General features: G+C 33.5%; 1 protein-coding gene across 1 annotated transcript in view; it reads right to left on the bottom strand.

The window, feature by feature from the left end:
• Positions 1-18,801, bottom strand: part of LOC132733330 (nephrocystin-4-like) — a 48,646-nt gene that overhangs the window by 10,593 nt on the left and 19,252 nt on the right. The window contains exons 2-19 of the mRNA XM_060719966.1: positions 18,066-18,407; positions 15,513-15,662; positions 14,797-14,978; positions 12,626-12,684; positions 10,693-10,886; positions 9,953-10,113; positions 9,176-9,308; positions 8,507-8,743; positions 7,821-7,993; positions 7,256-7,423; positions 7,163-7,187; positions 6,738-6,817; positions 5,866-6,057; positions 4,621-4,719; positions 3,307-3,421; positions 2,581-2,724; positions 555-765; positions 276-314 (exon numbers count right to left, since the gene is read on the bottom strand). Coding sequence (XP_060575949.1) covers positions 276-314; positions 555-765; positions 2,581-2,724; positions 3,307-3,421; positions 4,621-4,719; positions 5,866-6,057; positions 6,738-6,817; positions 7,163-7,187; positions 7,256-7,423; positions 7,821-7,993; positions 8,507-8,743; positions 9,176-9,308; positions 9,953-10,113; positions 10,693-10,886; positions 12,626-12,684; positions 14,797-14,978; positions 15,513-15,662; positions 18,066-18,407 — 2,704 coding nt within the window. The remainder of the gene's footprint in view (positions 1-275; positions 315-554; positions 766-2,580; positions 2,725-3,306; positions 3,422-4,620; positions 4,720-5,865; positions 6,058-6,737; positions 6,818-7,162; positions 7,188-7,255; positions 7,424-7,820; positions 7,994-8,506; positions 8,744-9,175; positions 9,309-9,952; positions 10,114-10,692; positions 10,887-12,625; positions 12,685-14,796; positions 14,979-15,512; positions 15,663-18,065; positions 18,408-18,801) is intronic.

The following is an 18,801-nucleotide window of genomic DNA, read 5'->3' as shown; positions in this document are numbered from 1 at the left end:
TGACAATAAAATTGTTCAAATTGCCAGAGAAATTTAAGTAAAATCCTCTAACCCCACCATCATTCTTGTCTTCACAAAATCACAACTGATCATGTGCTCTGCCTGGTAACTGTATATCAAACCCACAGGATACTACCCAATAGATGGACACATGTATATCAAGGACAACATGTGTACTGTGTGTCAAAAGGTGATTGTTTGATTGCACTCATGAGTTTATAATACAACACAGAATTGTGAAAATGCTAGTTTAGAGGGGCAACTATATATTTTACCATGTGGGTCCATCGTGAATGTGGGTAATGTAGGCATTCCTGGAATACATAATATCCTCTATAGACAAACAGTAATCTTTCTTTTCATGACAAGAATGTTTAAGTATGAAACTACTTTATCTGTAAATCCAGTCATTTTATTCTGAAGGATGTAAAGTTCTTTTAAATTCAAATAAATATTCTAGTACGCGGTTATAAGTCTCAGGGTACCATTACAAACAATATCAATACCCATGTTTCACAGACTTATAGCCGAGTATGTATTGTAATAGTAAATACCTGTGTGAGTGCTTTTAGGGTCAGTTGGGTGACCAATATTTGCCAGTCTAAGATGAAGTTTGCCTCTGACCACAGATTGGACATTGGCGGGCCTGACCCCACCAGCTCCTGCCTCACCATGAGCAAGGTTTGGATCTTCTTGATACTCTGTTGAGATGACGTCCAGCTCAAATGTTGTCTGAACAGCCTCCATACCAGTTCTGCATAAATACTGAAATGTAAAATTATGCAAATAGTATGAGCCGCCCCATGACAAAACCCACATAATAGGCTTGCGGCCAGCATGATTCAGACCAGCCTGCGCACCCGTGCTGTCTGATCAGGATCCATGCTGTTTGCTTACAAACCCTATAACAAGTTAAGAAACTGACTGGTCTGAATCCATGCTGGTCGCAAACCCATTATGTTGGTTTTGTCATGATGCGGCTCACATATTGCGTATTATGTATCAAATAAGATTTATTGAACATACAATATATTTGGTTGAATACATCAAACATACAAAAGATCTTCATTTAACATTGGACAAATGCTATTCGATGTGTCACTAGGGCTGTTTTAAGATAACAAGAGGGCCATGATGGCCCTGAAATCATTCACCCGCATAAAGGCCATTGGGGTAGGGCCAATTTTAACCCAAGGGCTTTTATTTGAATTTTGGTAGACACCCATTAGAAGACGTTTCATGATAAATATCTAAACTCTAGCAGATTTTAAAAAGATTTTTTTCAAGTTTTTACTATACACATATAAGAACCCCCACCCCCTCCCGAGCCGGACCAATTTTGACCCCAGGGATTTCATTTCAAACTTGGTACACACTCAGTAGAAGATATTTCATGCATGGTATCTAAACTCTAGCTCTTTGGGTTTTTAAAAGAAGATTTTTTCAGTTTTTACTATACACATAAGGAAAATCAATGACACCCGGGGCGGGGCCAATTTTAACCCCAGGGCTCTTTTCTGTACAATCTTGGAAGACACCCATTAGAAGATGTTTCATGCTGAATATTTTAGCTCTAGCTCTGTGGGTTTTTAAGAAAAGATTTTTTAAAAGTTTTTACTATATAAATAAAAGGAAAAAATAATGACCCCCTGGGTGGGGCCAATTTTGACCCTAAGGCTTTTATTTGAATACACTTGGTAGACACCCACTAGAAGATGTTTCAAGCTAAATATCTAAACTCTAGCTATTTGGGTTTTTTAAAATTTTCATTATATACATATATAGGGAAAACAATGACCCTTGGGGCATTATTTGGCTGTAGCTCTTTCTGTTTTTTTTTAAAGAAGATTTTTTAAGTTTTCTCTTTTGGTTGCCATGGCAACCAGAGTTCTGCATGGAATTAAATTCTTTGAAAAAGTTCACTACCAAGGGAACATTCCTGTAAAGTTTGGATGAAAAATTGGTATAGCCGTTTATGAGATGTTGTTTAAAGTAAAAGTTTACGGACGGACAGACGGACGTACTTATGAAATGGTACTTATGTGACTTTTCCTTTGATCTTTTAAGCCATTTTTAGTCACACAAGGCTTAAAAAAGACACACAAGTAAAAACGGAATGAATAGGATCAAAGAGAATTTACTGTTACCCATTGTTCTCCAAGTCACACAAGAACCTCTGGGTTTGTATGGATCGACGCCGGACGGACAGACGCCGGACAAAAAGCGATCACAAAAGCTCACGTAACTTTGTGACAGGTGAGCTAAAAATTCCTCTCCATACCTCATTTCTGGCAGGAGAGAACGAATACAATTACCATATGGTAGCTTAAACAGCTTCCTAAACATTTACAACACTGAATATCTTAAATTGGCTTGTCTGACAAAACTATTCATCACTTTTAGCAAAAATTTCAAAATACATGTATGTGCTGACAGAACAGCACACATCTTGATCCGCGCTGGTAACATCCGTAGCTGCCAGCAGGCCAGGACTTGAATCAAAGAATTTAGTGATCTAGATGGGATATAAACTCATAAACGCTTTGACGGACACAATAAGACTTTTATTTCTAATATTACCTTCAAGTCTACTGCAGTACTGCCCAGGGGTAAGAGAGAATCTCCGTCCCATACATCTATATACATCGTCTGTTGTGATAAATGTTGTAAAAACAGCTGTGTTTCACCAGGCTTCATAAATGCTGGATCCATAAAATAACGGATCTGGAATATCAAAGGTCAAATACTAAATATATATTATGTAATATTTGTTAATTTAGTTTTGAGTGTTCATATGAATGTTTGATGAAAGAATCTTGGTGTTTCAGGTAATAATACTGGCACTAACTTGCTTCTGCAAAGAATTTTTCAAAAACACATATAACAGAAGAACGAATTCACTTTTACAAAACTAGACACCAAAAGAGAGCATTTTTCAGTAAATTAGTTTTCTCAAAATATTTTCAGGTTTTCAAGTACAATGTATCATGATCACTAATTACATTTTAGGGAAGGCAACAAAGAAATGAGAAGAATCGTGGCATAGAGGAGTAGATGATGTGTCAGACTTGTAATCTAAAGATTGCTGGCAGTGTGGGTTTGAACCCTGTCAGGGGCAAGCTGTTATGTCTGTGAGCAAGAAACTTTACACTCATTGCTTAGTACTGGTTAGTTCCTGAACGGTTTCAAGAATATTTCAATAAGCTTACAGCTCCCAACACAATGAAGCTAAAATAAATTCGTAAAAACTAAAGAAAAGAGAAAGATCGTAACATATATATAACAACAGGTCCATGTATGGCTTACCTCCAACCCTGGTGGTCCCTTCAGTAATGTTCCATCTTTATCAAGTTTTTGGAGAATGTATGGCATAGCATGAACATCTGAGGACAGGTCATTCTGAGGCTTAGACAGCAATAACCTGAAAATATTTTACATCACTAACTTGTAACTATATGTTTGTTCGTTTTATTGGGTTTTACGTCACACCAACACTGACGTTCTGTAAGCTAGCTGGATAGTTTCCTTACATGATAGAATTCAAAGTCCCTGTCAGGATTTGAACCCACAGGGGTGAAGGGCAAGTGGTTTGAAGTCAACAATCTTTACCACTTGGCCACGGACGCCCCCATAACTATATGTAAATACTAGTAAACTGAAAGAAATATTATTAACAGTGACAGACAGTACTGTTAGTAGGGCAGCATGCTTGTCTATTCTCAATGCTTGATAGTAAAACAAGAGCCTGGATAATGTAGAATTTTCTCATTTCAAATAGGGCCATAATCCATCAAAATCCATGTTAGAGTTATGGGCCTTGAAAAGTGAACTCCTATTATGCTCTCCAATAAATATAATAAGTTTCATTCCTTTTCCTTCAGTAGTTTTGGATGTAACTTCAACTTCTGGTTGAGTACAATAGCTCTCCCATTCTTTGAATAGTCCAGATATAAACTGTCCCATAAGCTTAGAGCTCAGTTATGATGCCCATTTTTTTCTGCAGGTGGACAAGAATGTATACAGGTACATTTTTACCCAGTGTTATACTATTTTGAGCTGTTATCACCTATATGAATGACACACACTTTCGAGACATTGGTTGGACTAGTACATTACAGAAACTTGAGAGCGGAAGTAACTATGAACAACTATGAACAACTATGAACTGAAAGTACTTAAGACGTCATAAATTTACCCTATAGCACTGTGTTAAATTCAAATGTTATTACATGTGTTAATACATTTTTTTATTGTCTTATTTCATTATAATCATATTTACTATGGAAAAATGAAGTAATATTTCTTTTCCTAAAGGGTACTTGATTATCAACTTTGTTAACCAATACTTGTATGTTTGATAAAGTACCTGATTTAACATTTACATGTTGCCATGCTTAGTCTATAAATATTTTTTTTCCATAAAATTCAACAAATTTACCCTTATTAAATTCTAAAGACCTAATGACCTTTACAAGGGGCTAATTATGAAAAGAGTGTTTAAGGTTAACAGCCAGTGAACCTCTTAGACCAAATCAATATCAAACACTTATATTTCTAAAGAAGTACTGTTTGCACAAACAACAAAACTACTATTTAACCAATCATAGAGTGGCTTGTTACCTTTCAGTTGTGACTTGCTGGTTCCTGTAAAACTGGAAGGAGAAGAAGACGGTTCCCCCTGTCTTCTCTGGTCCTGAGGCACCGATAAAATCAATCATTCTACAACAATAAAATTACTTTCAGCTTACTCTTTGTCTGATATAGACAACATAGTTCTTAAATGTCCACACTTACATACCGGTAACTCTATGTCTGTTACCAACTATTATTTTTCATAAAGTAAAACATACCTTCTAAAAATGTCTATTATTAGAATTGGAAAAAAAAATCTGTCTCATAAGGATTTGTGATGGTATATAATAAAAAGAGTATAAATAATAAGTATATGGTTTATATCTCAAAGAGAATTAATCTTAAAGAATCTTTTCAGTATGTAGAGAAGTAAGCTATATCCCATTTGACAAAAGAAATTCTCCCTTTTTATAGCTTTTCTAGACATGTAAGTACATTTTATAATTGTTATTATTCCTATATGAGTGACACATGTGAGTGATACAATTTATATTTCACTCTGAAAGTTCCTATACTTCAATTAATCTGCACACAAAAAGGTCTCATTTACTATACACCCTAAAAAAATATAATTTATTACATGAAATTGTCACAAAATAACTTTTTCATCAAAATCATGTTTAAAATAGCCATTATTTCAACCAAACAAAACCAAATCATAAATTCCTGACAAAATGCGCCAAGGCACTTGACGACATTAATGATTTATTCTGTGAAAGTTAAGCTGACAAATGATGGACTTGTGCACAGCAGAAACTGTTCTCACACAGCTGCTCGCCAACATTCACTAATGCTATAGCTACAGTTTCACACTGGAAAACCAAAGTCTGAAGCTATAAAGAAATTCTCAAAGCTCAAACTCTCATCTCAGGTATTTGTTTGGTCAGAAATTGTCACAGAATGAATTCTGACCAATGAAAATCCTTTTGAGACAGTACTCAGGGAAAAGTTTTATAACCTCCAGGCCTGGTTTATAAATGAGCCACGTCACAACAAAACCAACATAATGGGTTTGCAACCAGCAAGGATCCAGACCAGTCTGCGTATCCGCGCAGTCTGATCAGGATCCATGCTGTTCGCTTACATACTCTATAACAAGTAAAGAAACTGATAGCGAACAGCATGGATCCTGATCAGACTGCGCGGATGCGCAGGCTGGTCTGGATCCATGCTGGTCGCAAACTCATTATGTTGGTTTTGTCATGGCACGGCTCAAATAAGTTGGATACATACTTTGAGAAGGCCAGGAACTGGAAGATAACCTCGTTACATTGCAGCGGATCATTCAGCTCCCTCTGTAAATCAACTGTAACAACGTGGGTGTTCGGATCTATGACCTCTGGTGGCTCTCCGTTCCGGTCCAGTACCGGCGGGAAACCCACGGAGTACAACTTGGCATAGGCTGCTCTAGATAGACCAGAACCCCTGAAGATATTAATACACAAATACTATTTCCAATCTCCAATCATTTACAGTCTTCAGATGTTATGATCAATTATAAAATTTAAAAAACTATTTCTGCATTATAATTCAATTCAGGTTAAATTGATAAATTACAATGTATTAATAATCTTGTAGCAATTACAACTCACCAGCAAAATACTGAACAAAATTGTCGAGACATAGAAACAGATATAATAAATTTTAATTAAACTGATTCCATGTATAATCTATATGGTCGATACTGTTTGAGTATATCACTTGCAAAATAACATACTTTTAAGTTGTCCCATAAAATGGATAAATGGTGTGTATCCCAGGACCTGGGAAAAGTCATTTAAGATATTTAGAGAGTTAAGGGTCTAGAACCCATCTAGATGAAGCTTCTTACTTTTAAGGTTGTGGTACACCTTCTATGATATAGCAACATACCTTTATAACATTGATGAGCAATTTCCTTTCTTTTTTACATTTTTTGACATATCAATATTTTACATGCACTAAAGAGAAATAATAAAGACAAAACTCCATCATGGAAAGGAATTTATAGTGTTATGCTTGCTTTCCCATCTAAATATATTGTGATGTAAAATGATAAATGCCTGTTAATTTTCTAAATAAAATATGTTTAAACTAATAGCAGCTTTGAAGATGACAAAACTTACCTTTTAGGTTGTGGGGCACCTGTTAAAATAGGTTGATATGATGGTGTGTATTTCAACTCCTGCATCTCTGGTACCTGAGGCTGCGAAACCCAAGAATACATTAGAATATATTGATCCTTATATATAATGAGTATTTATTTATCCTTTTATTATATACAAACAAAGAAACCCAACAAATATACCATGTAAATTTTGACACTTACCAGGATGAACTTCTTGTCAATTTGACCAATAAACATAAGCGACTGTTACAATAATTAGGAACAACAGGGACAATATTTTAATTGGACCTAAACAACATACTACATTTAGTAGTAGTTCCATGCTATTTTTATCAAATTAAGAAAATATTTTTAAAAAAGTATCATTAGCACACATAACGTGATTTAAGCTTTTATAAAACACTTTCAAACCAAATAATGTACCTGGAACCATTTTTTTATAATGTACCTGGAAAGTGTTGAATTATGCCATAATCATGCTTTTTTTAAGTTCAAGTACAAATTTTTGTTTCTTACCTGCATTCCATACATCTGTACAGGTCCCTGGTGCATGGGTAATACATCTGCGGAGGCATACTCTGGGCGTACACCTGCGGGTACTGCATGGGCATCTGCTGCGGCTGCAGTACACTTCCTGTGCCGATCTGCTGAGGTACTGCAAGAGTAGTTGGCCCTGGTGGACCTCTGAAATATCAATAGTCATGATAGTTACTGTATAAATATTCTGTGTAATAATATCAAGACACTTTTTTCTCGTCTTTTTGCTAGTTCAATTTAAATACAAATAAGGTGACATATAAGGCTGAGAAGGTTTCTATTAAGAATATAATTTCAATCAATTAACCAAAGCCAATTAAAAATCATCATTTCAATACACAAGCTAAATATTTGTACGACATTCAAAAATCAAAATTAGTACGACATTCAAAAGTAAGGATCTGGCATTTTAACTAACATTATTGCAAAATATGTTATATTTATAAATGAGAAAGATATAATGAATAAAAATATTGGGATTTTTTGGAGGGTGAATATATTTTCCTTAAAATAAATACATGAAAATAAAACAAAGAGTTCAAACCTAGCAGAAATTTGTCGACCAGAGGGTGGTTTCCTTTGGGTTGTTGGTGACTCATGCATCATACCTCCCACATCACTGCTCTCCATGGACCTCATTGAGTGTGCCGAGCCCATTGGGAACCCTGGAGCCATAGACATAGGGTGGGTGGGGTGTATACCAGATGAGACACTCTCCTGATGACATGAAATTAAGATAAAGAATGGTAATTAGTAAAATTATAGAGTGGTGATAATTCTGACACAATTACAGTAGAATTTCTGTGAGTCCAACTTCCGTTAATTGATTTTCTCAATCAGTCCAAGTAAAACGAATGTCCTGATTTTTTCCTCTATATATTCTTTATACAATCCTATATTTGAGTAAAAATTTCATGTGTCAAATTTTTCGATGTGTCGAAATTCTACTGTATATGTACACTTTCAATTTGTCAATACATAAATATGAATATAAACATGAAGTTGAGGTGTAAATATTCCAAACATATTTAACACGCTGTTAAGAATTGAAATCATTGGTTTAAAGCAAAACTGTTGCGACACACGGGAAAAACACAAGATAACTTATCAAAGCACAGTTTTAAGGCCTTAATTATCTATCAGTATCTGATTTCAACATGGATATTTAAGAAATTAGAGAGCAAGGCTTGCAATTAAATTTAGTGAATTTTTTTTGGTTAAAAATCTTACCTTGAAGCCAAATCCCCATTGGAAAGCCATGAGACCGCCTGCAGTTCTAGAGGACATCTCGTCTTGCATGGCTGTATCTGGTACCTTGTAGACAAATTCTCCGTCAGGTGAGGGGATCGGACCACCAAACAGTCCTACAGTGACATGAGGTGAGTTATGCTGTTGCAGGAATGGATTCCAGGCGGACCAACGTAAAGTCGCTGACCTTGTGTTACCTCTCTGTATACTTTTAGACATCTAGTAAATATATAATTATAAAACCACAATGTAATATTTGCATGACATCTTAAAATATTAAGATATATAAAAATATGATAAAACATAGCAAAAGCATGATTGAACATGAAAATGCTAGCACCAACAAAGTAGATAGGAAAAACACACTGGAGTTTAACCGTTTAAAACACTTTCAGGCATCAAATTTCTTATCTTAAGCCCTTTACTACATAGAAATCTGCCCATGACAGTGTAAAATATCAACAAAACTGTAAACTGCTAACACTCTGATCCTGGTCCTTTTTTTTTCTCTTCCTTTGCATTATTTAACTATGTCTGGCCTGGCTATGTACTGAGAGGCGGGGGGTGGGGAGGTGGGAACTTTAGGGGGGTGCATATGTCTTGTATATGTCTGTTTTACCTATTAATTGACATAAATGATCTGTACATTACCTTCCTATCCTCGGCTGACAGTTGTTCCCCGATCACATACTCCAGTATAAATACAACAGCAAACATTGGATCTTCAAGGATTTCATTAATGTGCACTCTTTGATTGAGTACCAGATGATTAATCAGGTCATTTCTGTTAAATAAAACATACAATTAATACAACTGTACAATGACCCTTACCAGTATCAAAGTACTGAAAGTAAACAGCCAAGTCAAGCTGACTTCTGCCAACACCAAAAGAATCAAAAACATTTTCTTTCCTGGCTAACTAAACAAAGTTATATCAGTAGTGAATGGCCATTGCTGAAGATGGTATCCTCTTTACCTTCAGCTTTGTTTAAAGATTTATAGCTCAATTGCAAAGCAAGTTATTAAAGTTTTATCAACTTGGAAACCTTTTCCTTGACTAAAACATGTAATGTCATTCAAAGATTTGTGGTCAGGATTCTTAAAAGGTTCAAACCAATGATCAATTGAGAGAGGCAGACACCATACCCATCATTTTCAATTTCTATAAGACTTTATTGTTTTTTAAGGGTTATACCTATATACCTTATACCATTATCAAACAGTTAAGAAGTCTTCCCCTCTATGCGACATCATGCATTGGACCCCTACAGGGGTCACAACTATGTTAAATTATAAAACACCAGTACCAAATTAGTTCCTTGAAGTGAGCTCAGAAGTGAGTCAAATGAGCTACAAGCTTTCTTTAAATCTAGCTCAAATAACTAATGTTTAAACAAATTACCTCACAGAACAAAGCCGAGTACTTACCCAAAATCACCATCTTGTGACCTATGTGAACTTTTAAATCTTTGACTGCGTCTGAACGACGGACTGGCGCCCGGCTTCAAGGATTTCATAGAGACATTCTTAGCATCTAGTAAATATGTCTGTGGCTTCTCCACAAATGTCCAACCATTGTGTATACCAACCTTACATAATAAACATATCATATTAGTAAAATAAAGTTTGAACAAGAGCTGTCACCCTGTTAGCATGCTTGACTGTTTTCAGTGCTTGACAGTATAACAAGAGCTGTCACCAATTGTTAGCATGCTTGACTGTTTTCAGTGCTTGACAGTATAACAAGAGCATTGAGAATGTGAGAATTAACAAAGAGGAAGATTTTATTCATAAAAATTAAAAATAAAGTACATGAAATATCTAATTTCTCCACAAGTAACCAACTTCTTCTCCCAAATGATTTCTGAATTAGCAGTCACTTTGGAAACAATTAAAAATTCACAAAAGTTTTCACAAATTTATAATCCTGCAATGTTTCGAGGGGTCGCAGAGCAATTTTTCCTTGTCTGAGGAATGAACCCAGTGACCCAGGTGTTCATTTTTTGTCAATTGATTCTTTGTAAATCTTTGTAAAGCCTTTATTTGAAAATCAAAATTCGCTTAAAGGGGAAACCGTGTTACTAACATTAAGATCTAAACTTTAGACAAATTGCCAAAATGAAAAACCTATTGTACACATACGTAATTCATATAAAATCATTTTTTACCACAAGTCTTCTTTCCATAATCGCCATGGACGTGCCGTCAGAATGCTTCCCTATCATATTAAGCCTATCTTCCTGTAATGTCTCACAAAGCTCTTCCTCAAACTTTTCTATAGTTGGGTTCAATTGTAATGTTATATGCTCTATAGTTAAAGCTTGGGATTTCAACTTCTTTGGCTTCTTTAGCTTGTCTTTGGCTTTAAAAAGAAACAACAGGAAATTAAAACATGAATTCTAAATTAGACTAATTTGTTTCATCCAAGTCTAGCTTATACAGAATAAACAAGACACAAATTGTCAAAGCAAAACCCTATTTTTGTTCCTGTTAAGGCAAATTAAGCAGACAGATTTTCTAAGAAAAGCAAAACATGAAAAGTATAATGACTAAAACCTCTAATAATATCACCATATTCCCTTTATCTAAAATTAACCATGAATGTATCAGTCAACGTTGTCATATATTAGTGTCCCAGTTTTTGTCATGACAAAGTGTGTCCGTATAACCATGTTGAATATTTACATGGTGAGTTCCCTCCTTTTACCTTTAAACTCGACATTAAAGGATGCTCAAATCCATTAAAACAAGATCTATCAAATTCTTACAAAGTTTTCAGCTTAAACTTAAAATTAATGTATACTTTTATATATTCATCAACATTTATTCACGTGTTTTTGGTAACAGATCAACCTTCTATAAGCTAGTGTGTTTTGCTACTGAAAATAAGCCACAATCCCAAAGGGCCGAGAAACTCACAGCGTTAGGAAAGCATGTAACTAATCATAAAACTAAATCACATGGACAAATTTCTAATTTCTTTAGTCTTTATGATGCGATAAAAAAATATGAAATTATAAAACTTAATGACAAGTTTCAAATTCGATTAAAAAATCTTCCTTGATGTGCAAACTTTTAAACAACAAATACATTTGATCTTCCTAAATGTAGTTTGGGTTACAAGTATGACTTAGTTTCGTTTTTTTCAAACCGATAACATAGTATAACTCACATGGATTATTCTACAGGGAGTTTATTTTTTCCACCTCTTTTTTACAATTAATTTAACTCAACTTTAAATGTCGAAATATCAAAATTACCTAAAATTAAGACAAATTCAATTAAATTCCCAACGTTCCTAAGGTTTACACAAGTCCTTCAAAAATTATCTAACTTCTACTCTGTAAATATTATCTTACACTGGCGGAGTTCAATATCAAATAATGTATCAACAAGTCATTTATTTCCACAACGTGTCTTTTTGTAGCAGAATGGCCTACCTTTAAAATAGCTTAGTTAGCTATTGTAAACTAACTCACAGCCTATTGCCGCAGAATCACGTCTTGAAAAACAAATATCATGTAAATTCATAAACGCATGAACGAAGAAAATTATAATTTTAATACCACAGAGTTATGAATAGAAAAAAAATTGAAACTCAGATTGCGAGTGAAAGTAATTCTTCATAATTCCAATAAGATTACAATATTTTACTCTGTAGAGAAAGATTGTGTGCTGTCACAGTTTGTTTCAGTAATTATTCAACAAACACCAATGCATTTAGATTAAAATGGCACGGCATAAATTTGATTACTCATAACGTTATACAACATAGGAAATGTGAAAGGTTATTTAATATAGGCCGTCAGTAAAAATTGGTTGTGATAAAATTAATTGTGTAGTTCATTAGATTTAACTTGAATAAATAGTATTAGCCAACAGCTCGCTATATATTATTCACCTCAAAAATTCATAAACTAAACTCATTGAATCCTCTATATTAACATGCTGATCACAACAAGTATTTTTTTCCCTGCTTTCATTAAATTAACTTGATATTAAATCACATTTATCACAAAATACTAAAATAAGACAAACAATTTAATCAAAGTTATTAAGTAATTTACTACATGAGTCATCTCAAGTAATAACTGTGTATACCTTCAACTGGTTCATCCATGAAATATAGAGCTCTAGGTGTACCATAATAAAGCTGGCACCTGGAAAAAAAGTTCAATAATCAAATAATGTATACAACAAGTCACTTCTTCACAAATGTTTTTTTTTTTTTTTTTTGGTGGCAGCATGGCCTACTGATTTAAGCACATCCGACTAGTAATCTAAGGATTGCTGACCATGTGGGTATAAACCCTGTAAAGGGCAAGATGTTGTTTGCTCGAGCAAGAAACTTTACACTCATTACTTAGTACTGGATTTGAGAATGCTTCATTAAGCTTATAGCTTCCAACACAATTGAACGAAAATAAATTTGTATGATAACTAAATGTTTTTAAGCATACATGTAGTTAAATATTCCAGCATAAGACAGGCCCCCTGGGGCATCTGTATAATGTCAGAGGCCAGGTCAACCTGATTTTTGGGAAAGAAGGACCAAATACTTATCTGATGATTTCTAAATTCTAGTACCTGTACTTTGACATTGAGCTCTATTTTATTTTTCACATGAGACTGGATTTTTAAAATTTCTATTTTAGCAGGACATAATTGACAGTGCCCCCTAGTTCATAATTATCTCCTTTTTTATGAAGTTTCAACTAGGAAATTTTAGAGAATCAAGAAAAACAAATAAATTCAGATATAAAGACCAGATACTGGTTATAAAATTGTCTAAAAGAAAACCAGAATACCAGTGACTGTATTTCAGACACTTATACTTGGCATGTGTATGCAGACGATAAGTAATTATCAGCTATAAATCCGATGTGTGCTGACTGAAACAATAAATCATGAAAAGAAAAAAAAATATATATTAGGCACTTAATGAAGTAGACCCACATAAAAAATGTATGCATACACCTACACATATGTCAATGCAATGACTATGCAATACAGGATAGCATGCTTAGCTGCAGACATTCCAAATGAAAAAAAAAAAATTTTCTTGATGAACACACACCACCATCACTTTTACTCTGAAGGGTGTTTTTTTGTTGGGGAGGGAGGGGAGGGGGTTATGCTTTGTTTTTTAAAGCATGATCATCAAAAATTTATACATTTTGTTACAAAGTTATTTGCATGCTTCACTTACTTCATATTACTGTCAATATTGTATTACATGTAACTTTTCTCAAAGTTACATTTATAAAGTAATGTCCCTTTTTCACAAGGATTATTTTTTCTCATTCATTATATTGTTTGGGATTCACAAAATATATTATGCTAAAATTTAATATTTGAAAATATTGAAAACTGCTACACTGTCGCTTTTTAAATCTAAAATCAACATGTAGGTTATGCTCTACATACTATATATTATAATTATAGTGTCATTTTTTAATAAGGACCAATATTACATGAACTGTAATAGGGAATGCAGCAGCTACTCCTCATACATAGTTTGCACAATCTTTTATTCAAATTAGACATATCCAGTAAGAATGTTCAGTTTTTCATAGATTTCAAATAATTTCTGCAATAAACTTATTTTACTCAAAGATGAGGTATTTTGAATTATCTGGCTAAAGTAACTCTAGATATTTTAAAAATATGTGTCTATTTGTAGTCAATGGTTTAAAAGGCTCCTGAAATCCTTTCAGTTTTGTTTGTCAAAAGCTTTTTATCCATGATGTTCTGCTATAGTTTCCTAAACCTTACTCATTGATCCAGTTGGTACACTGTTATTTGACAAATAATTTCACATTAAGCACTACTTTCTTCAGGTAATATTAGCATCTTCCATATTGTTAAACTATCGTTTAAATCTTATAAAACTAATGTGTGACATTTATAAGGAAAGAAAAAATTTGTTTATGAGATTATAATCTGTGCCTCTATAATGTCATAGACAAACTTTTCAAGGATGCTATGGTAGCTTTGAATAAGATAGAGGTAGACCTCATGTCACTGGTGTCTCTACTTTTATTAACCCAGACATAATTGAGCACTCGGGTAGAACTATAGACTTCCTGTAAGCTAGTCTTATAACACCAATGATAGGATTCTAACCAACTTGTTGTTTGAAATTCAAGGGCTAGGTATGAAATGGCTGTTAATTCTTTAGGCATAAAGAAGAAAATACAACAGTTTTGCACTGACCCTTTGGAATGTATATTATTTAATATAACCATTGGTAAGAATAATAATATACATACTTTTGTGTTGGTGCTTTGATTCCTCTGGCCGTATCCGGGATTTCCTCATCTTTGAACGGCCTTATAATACCCCACCCACATGAGATCTTTTTGAGACGTCCACCTTCATCTAGGCCAGATGCCACCAACTCTACGACGGCAATTATATTGGAACTGACTATAGATGTGTGGAAGTATATACTCTGAAAACATAGAACAGACTATAAAATATTTTTTCCCTTTAACCTTCTGAAACCCTTTAATGGACTTGTCCAGCTTCATTTCTAGAACTGGCAGTTATCAATTTTGGGGGATATTGATATGAAAGTATAAAGTTTATCAGCCAACAGTATAAACCCTGGTCGAACTGCATGCACAGAAGTATAGAGTGGTCTGGATCAATACTGGTGGCAAAGGCTATCCCTTTTGACTCCATCAGACTAAGACTAAATAATTATTTTATCATCTTTTGCAAGCAACATTTTAAATCTTTTGCATAATTATGAGTTATTGATTTAAAAAGCCCTTTGATGAGGCATTGTAAAAAATTAGCTAAATTCATACTTTCTTTAAATACACAAAATATAAAACTGTTATTTTGCCACTTGGGAGTATAAAAATGAGAAAAGAAAAAAATAGATAGATATATAACTGTAGTAATACTGTAACTTTTTTTATTGTGACATCATCAAAATTTAGCAATTACAAAATGGGAGTCAGATTGTTATAAATTTTACCTGTGACAAGCGCAGCTTTGGTTTTGACTGACCGCCCAGACCTGCCAGCTCGGAATATTGCCCCGCCCATTGTCGTCCGAAGAACTGATGATATGCTAGATCAAACAAACTCACCCGCAACTGAAACTCTACATTACTAATGCCCTCAACCTGCAATAAAAAATAACACATTTTTACTTCATCATCATAATAAATATATCATAATTGTCAAGACATTCATTCTCACCCTGCCAGATTAATAAATTTAACTTATCTGGCTTTGAATAAGGAGCTACAGATTAGTTTATATATAATTTATTTTTTGTTTCATTCTGTTTGAAACTTAAAAGCTTATAGACATACACTAAAATTCGCTCATCCAGGAACTAACCAGTGTACTGACTACTGAGCAATAAGTCACTAAGTGTAAATCTAAGTTTCTTGCTCAATGAAACAATGTCTTGCACCCAAGAGGGCTTGAACCCACATTGCCAGGGATCATTACTAATACTACTGTAGTCTGATGTGTTAACACAGTACTAAACTGACTTTCTAATTATTAGTTTAAGGACTTTCAATATAAAATTGTTATAAGTTAGAAGCAAACAGTATAAAGTCTGGTCATAGTACAGTATGATTGTACAAACAGACAAAGACTCTTTTAGAGCATTACATTTTTTATTTAGTGCTGTGGATTCTATTTTAAACAAGGTAACCTTTTGTGTACTCTGAAACCTGTGATATATCCTGAAGAATTTTCTGTGTAAATATACTTGACAAAAACTTTATAGGGAAAACGTTTATTAGATGAAGCCTAACGTGTCTTTAAAAATAGCTCAGAAATTACTAAACATACTTCTTTAAAAATACTTTCTAAAATTTTCACAAAAAAATTAATCTGAAGAGTTCTTAATTTTAATGAAGTGTAGAAAAAAAAGTGCTATACATGTTTTATGTACACTAGTGACATGTATATAAAATTTAATGGGCAGTAAATCTTTTATATTTTAAGAACACCCAGTTTGTATTACATTTACACAAATCTTGAAGCACTGTTTGATCTATCTATATTTTTACATAAAACAAAATACAAGCACATGTATTGTATGTGACAAATTTGAGTGGCCAACATGGAAGTAAAATGTTTAAAACATAAGTTTACTAATAAATATATATATAATTTATTTATATTTTTGAAAAAAAAAAAACAACAACATATTATACTGAGTTAAATAACAAATAAAAAATTGGCTGTATCTTTGCTTTATAATGGCATCATTAGACGGAATGGGGTGGGGAGTTTGAGGGTTAATAAGAACTTTTCTTTTTAAAGACTTTTTTCTTTTTGACTTATAATTCACAAAAATTCACATCAGTATGTGACTTGTCCATCTATCAATCTGGACAAAACAATTTCTCATTCTTTGGGAAAACTTCCAAACATCTAGTGACACAGAATTAAGCAAGCAGCTGTATAGACCATGATCAGACAACTCTGTCAAATTGTTGCATGGGTAGAATGAGATTGTGCAAGCAGGCAAAGCAACGGAAAGTCTAAATTCAATTTTATATACTATGAATTTGGTTCGAACATTTCAATAAATTGTCTTAATTTTGCATTAAAAGACTAGCAACTGTAAACACATAACAAATCATGTACATTACATAAACAAAGTTAAAGCTAACTTAATTCATTACATTTCCTCATGACTTATTTCACAATTTATACTTAAATAATTCAACCTTACAGACAAGTATAATTGAATTATAAATGTTGACATACATTGGTATATTTACAGTATGTGCAATATTTTCCAGCACAGCATTGAGATATCAATAAAGTGGCACCTAGTTGACTGGCTCCTAGTCTACTATCTCAGTCTCACATACAGGTAACTTCATTGTATACCTGGATAATTTACTGACATAATTTCTACCTGCAAGTCTTCAGGTAGAGTTTACACATATATAGGGCACACTGTGAACTAAATACAGTAAAAGATAGCATTTTGTCTATTTATCACATTCTTTTCTATCATAAATGATTTTTTTTTCTTGACTTGAACTGCAGTATAATATAGAGTGAGATAATAGTTATGCTCTAGGAGCAACTTACAGTAATAAAACTGATTCACTGGAGAACAGATAACAGTAAAAGCATTAATTAATCAGCATTTTTAAAACTGATATTTTCTCAGATCGTTATGGTTGTGTTAATCTGGCGTTTAATAATGTTGGCCATTTAATTGGACGAGCAGACAACTTCCACATTTCTGAAGAAATGTCAACTTAACTCTCACGAGAAAGACTTTCCAGTGCCCTGGGGCACATGCATTCTTAAATCCTTAATTATTATCATTATAAGAATGCTGATTGACTAGGAAAGTAAAATGACTGTATTAATCAGCTGCCACTCTTTTATCTTTATACTGTGATGCAATTAACGACTTAAAGTATCAATCTACAGGGACTTAATTAAAATACACTTACTAGACATGAATATTTCAATAAGCCCAAGTATCAACTATAATTGACTTAAAACAAAATAAAAAGCCTTACTCCTTTTTAATTTACCTGATTGAAAAAGGAAGTTGGTGGCAAGATATTGTCCACGCTTAATAATCCAATGCATATAGGCAGAGTTTTAACCCCGTTTTGGAAAATATCCTCTTTCGGATGAGGGAGTGGCCTAACTTCACTGAATCTCTGAGACAATTTTGTCCCATCTGTAACACTAGGGGTGTAGCCACCGAATATCACTTCATCTTTCTCATTTTGAAGATATTGTGACATAGAACTGTTACGTTTATGTGATCCATTCTCACTAGCTTCAGGTATATTGTCTTGCTTCACTTCATCACAAAAAGTCGTTTTACGTTCCTCCACCCATTCCATTTTATTGTTCAATGTCACATGGTGTCAAATTGATGTGTCATATTATGAACTAATGTAGCAAACGAGCATTTGTTGTCTATTAATTTAGTACTGGCAAACGAACCTAGTTTGTTTGTGCATATATTCTAAAGCACTTTATAAAAACAAATTTTTGTTTAAAGATCCAAGAAAAATACTTATTATTAATGTTTTTTATTCTGTAAATATAAAAATACAGAAATCAACTCCAGTTTATATTTAAAAATGCATTTTTTTATTAAAAAGCACAATGTTTCCACATTAAAAGGGTCTTTATCAGGTATACTACAAAGTTAACAGGAAATGACATTTATAGTCATATGACGTCTGAATGAAAATGGCGTTAAAATGTACTACATAATTTGGCGTACTTTTTTCAAGTCATGTAATATGCAGG

The sequence above is a fragment of the Ruditapes philippinarum genome, unplaced genomic scaffold, assembly GCF_026571515.1.
Source record: "Ruditapes philippinarum isolate M1 unplaced genomic scaffold, ASM2657151v2 ctg4630_1_1_1_1, whole genome shotgun sequence".
Taxonomy (NCBI): Eukaryota; Metazoa; Mollusca; class Bivalvia; order Venerida; family Veneridae; genus Ruditapes; species Ruditapes philippinarum.
The sequence above is the reverse complement of the archived record's forward strand: the minus strand, read 5'-3'. Positions and strand labels throughout refer to the sequence as shown.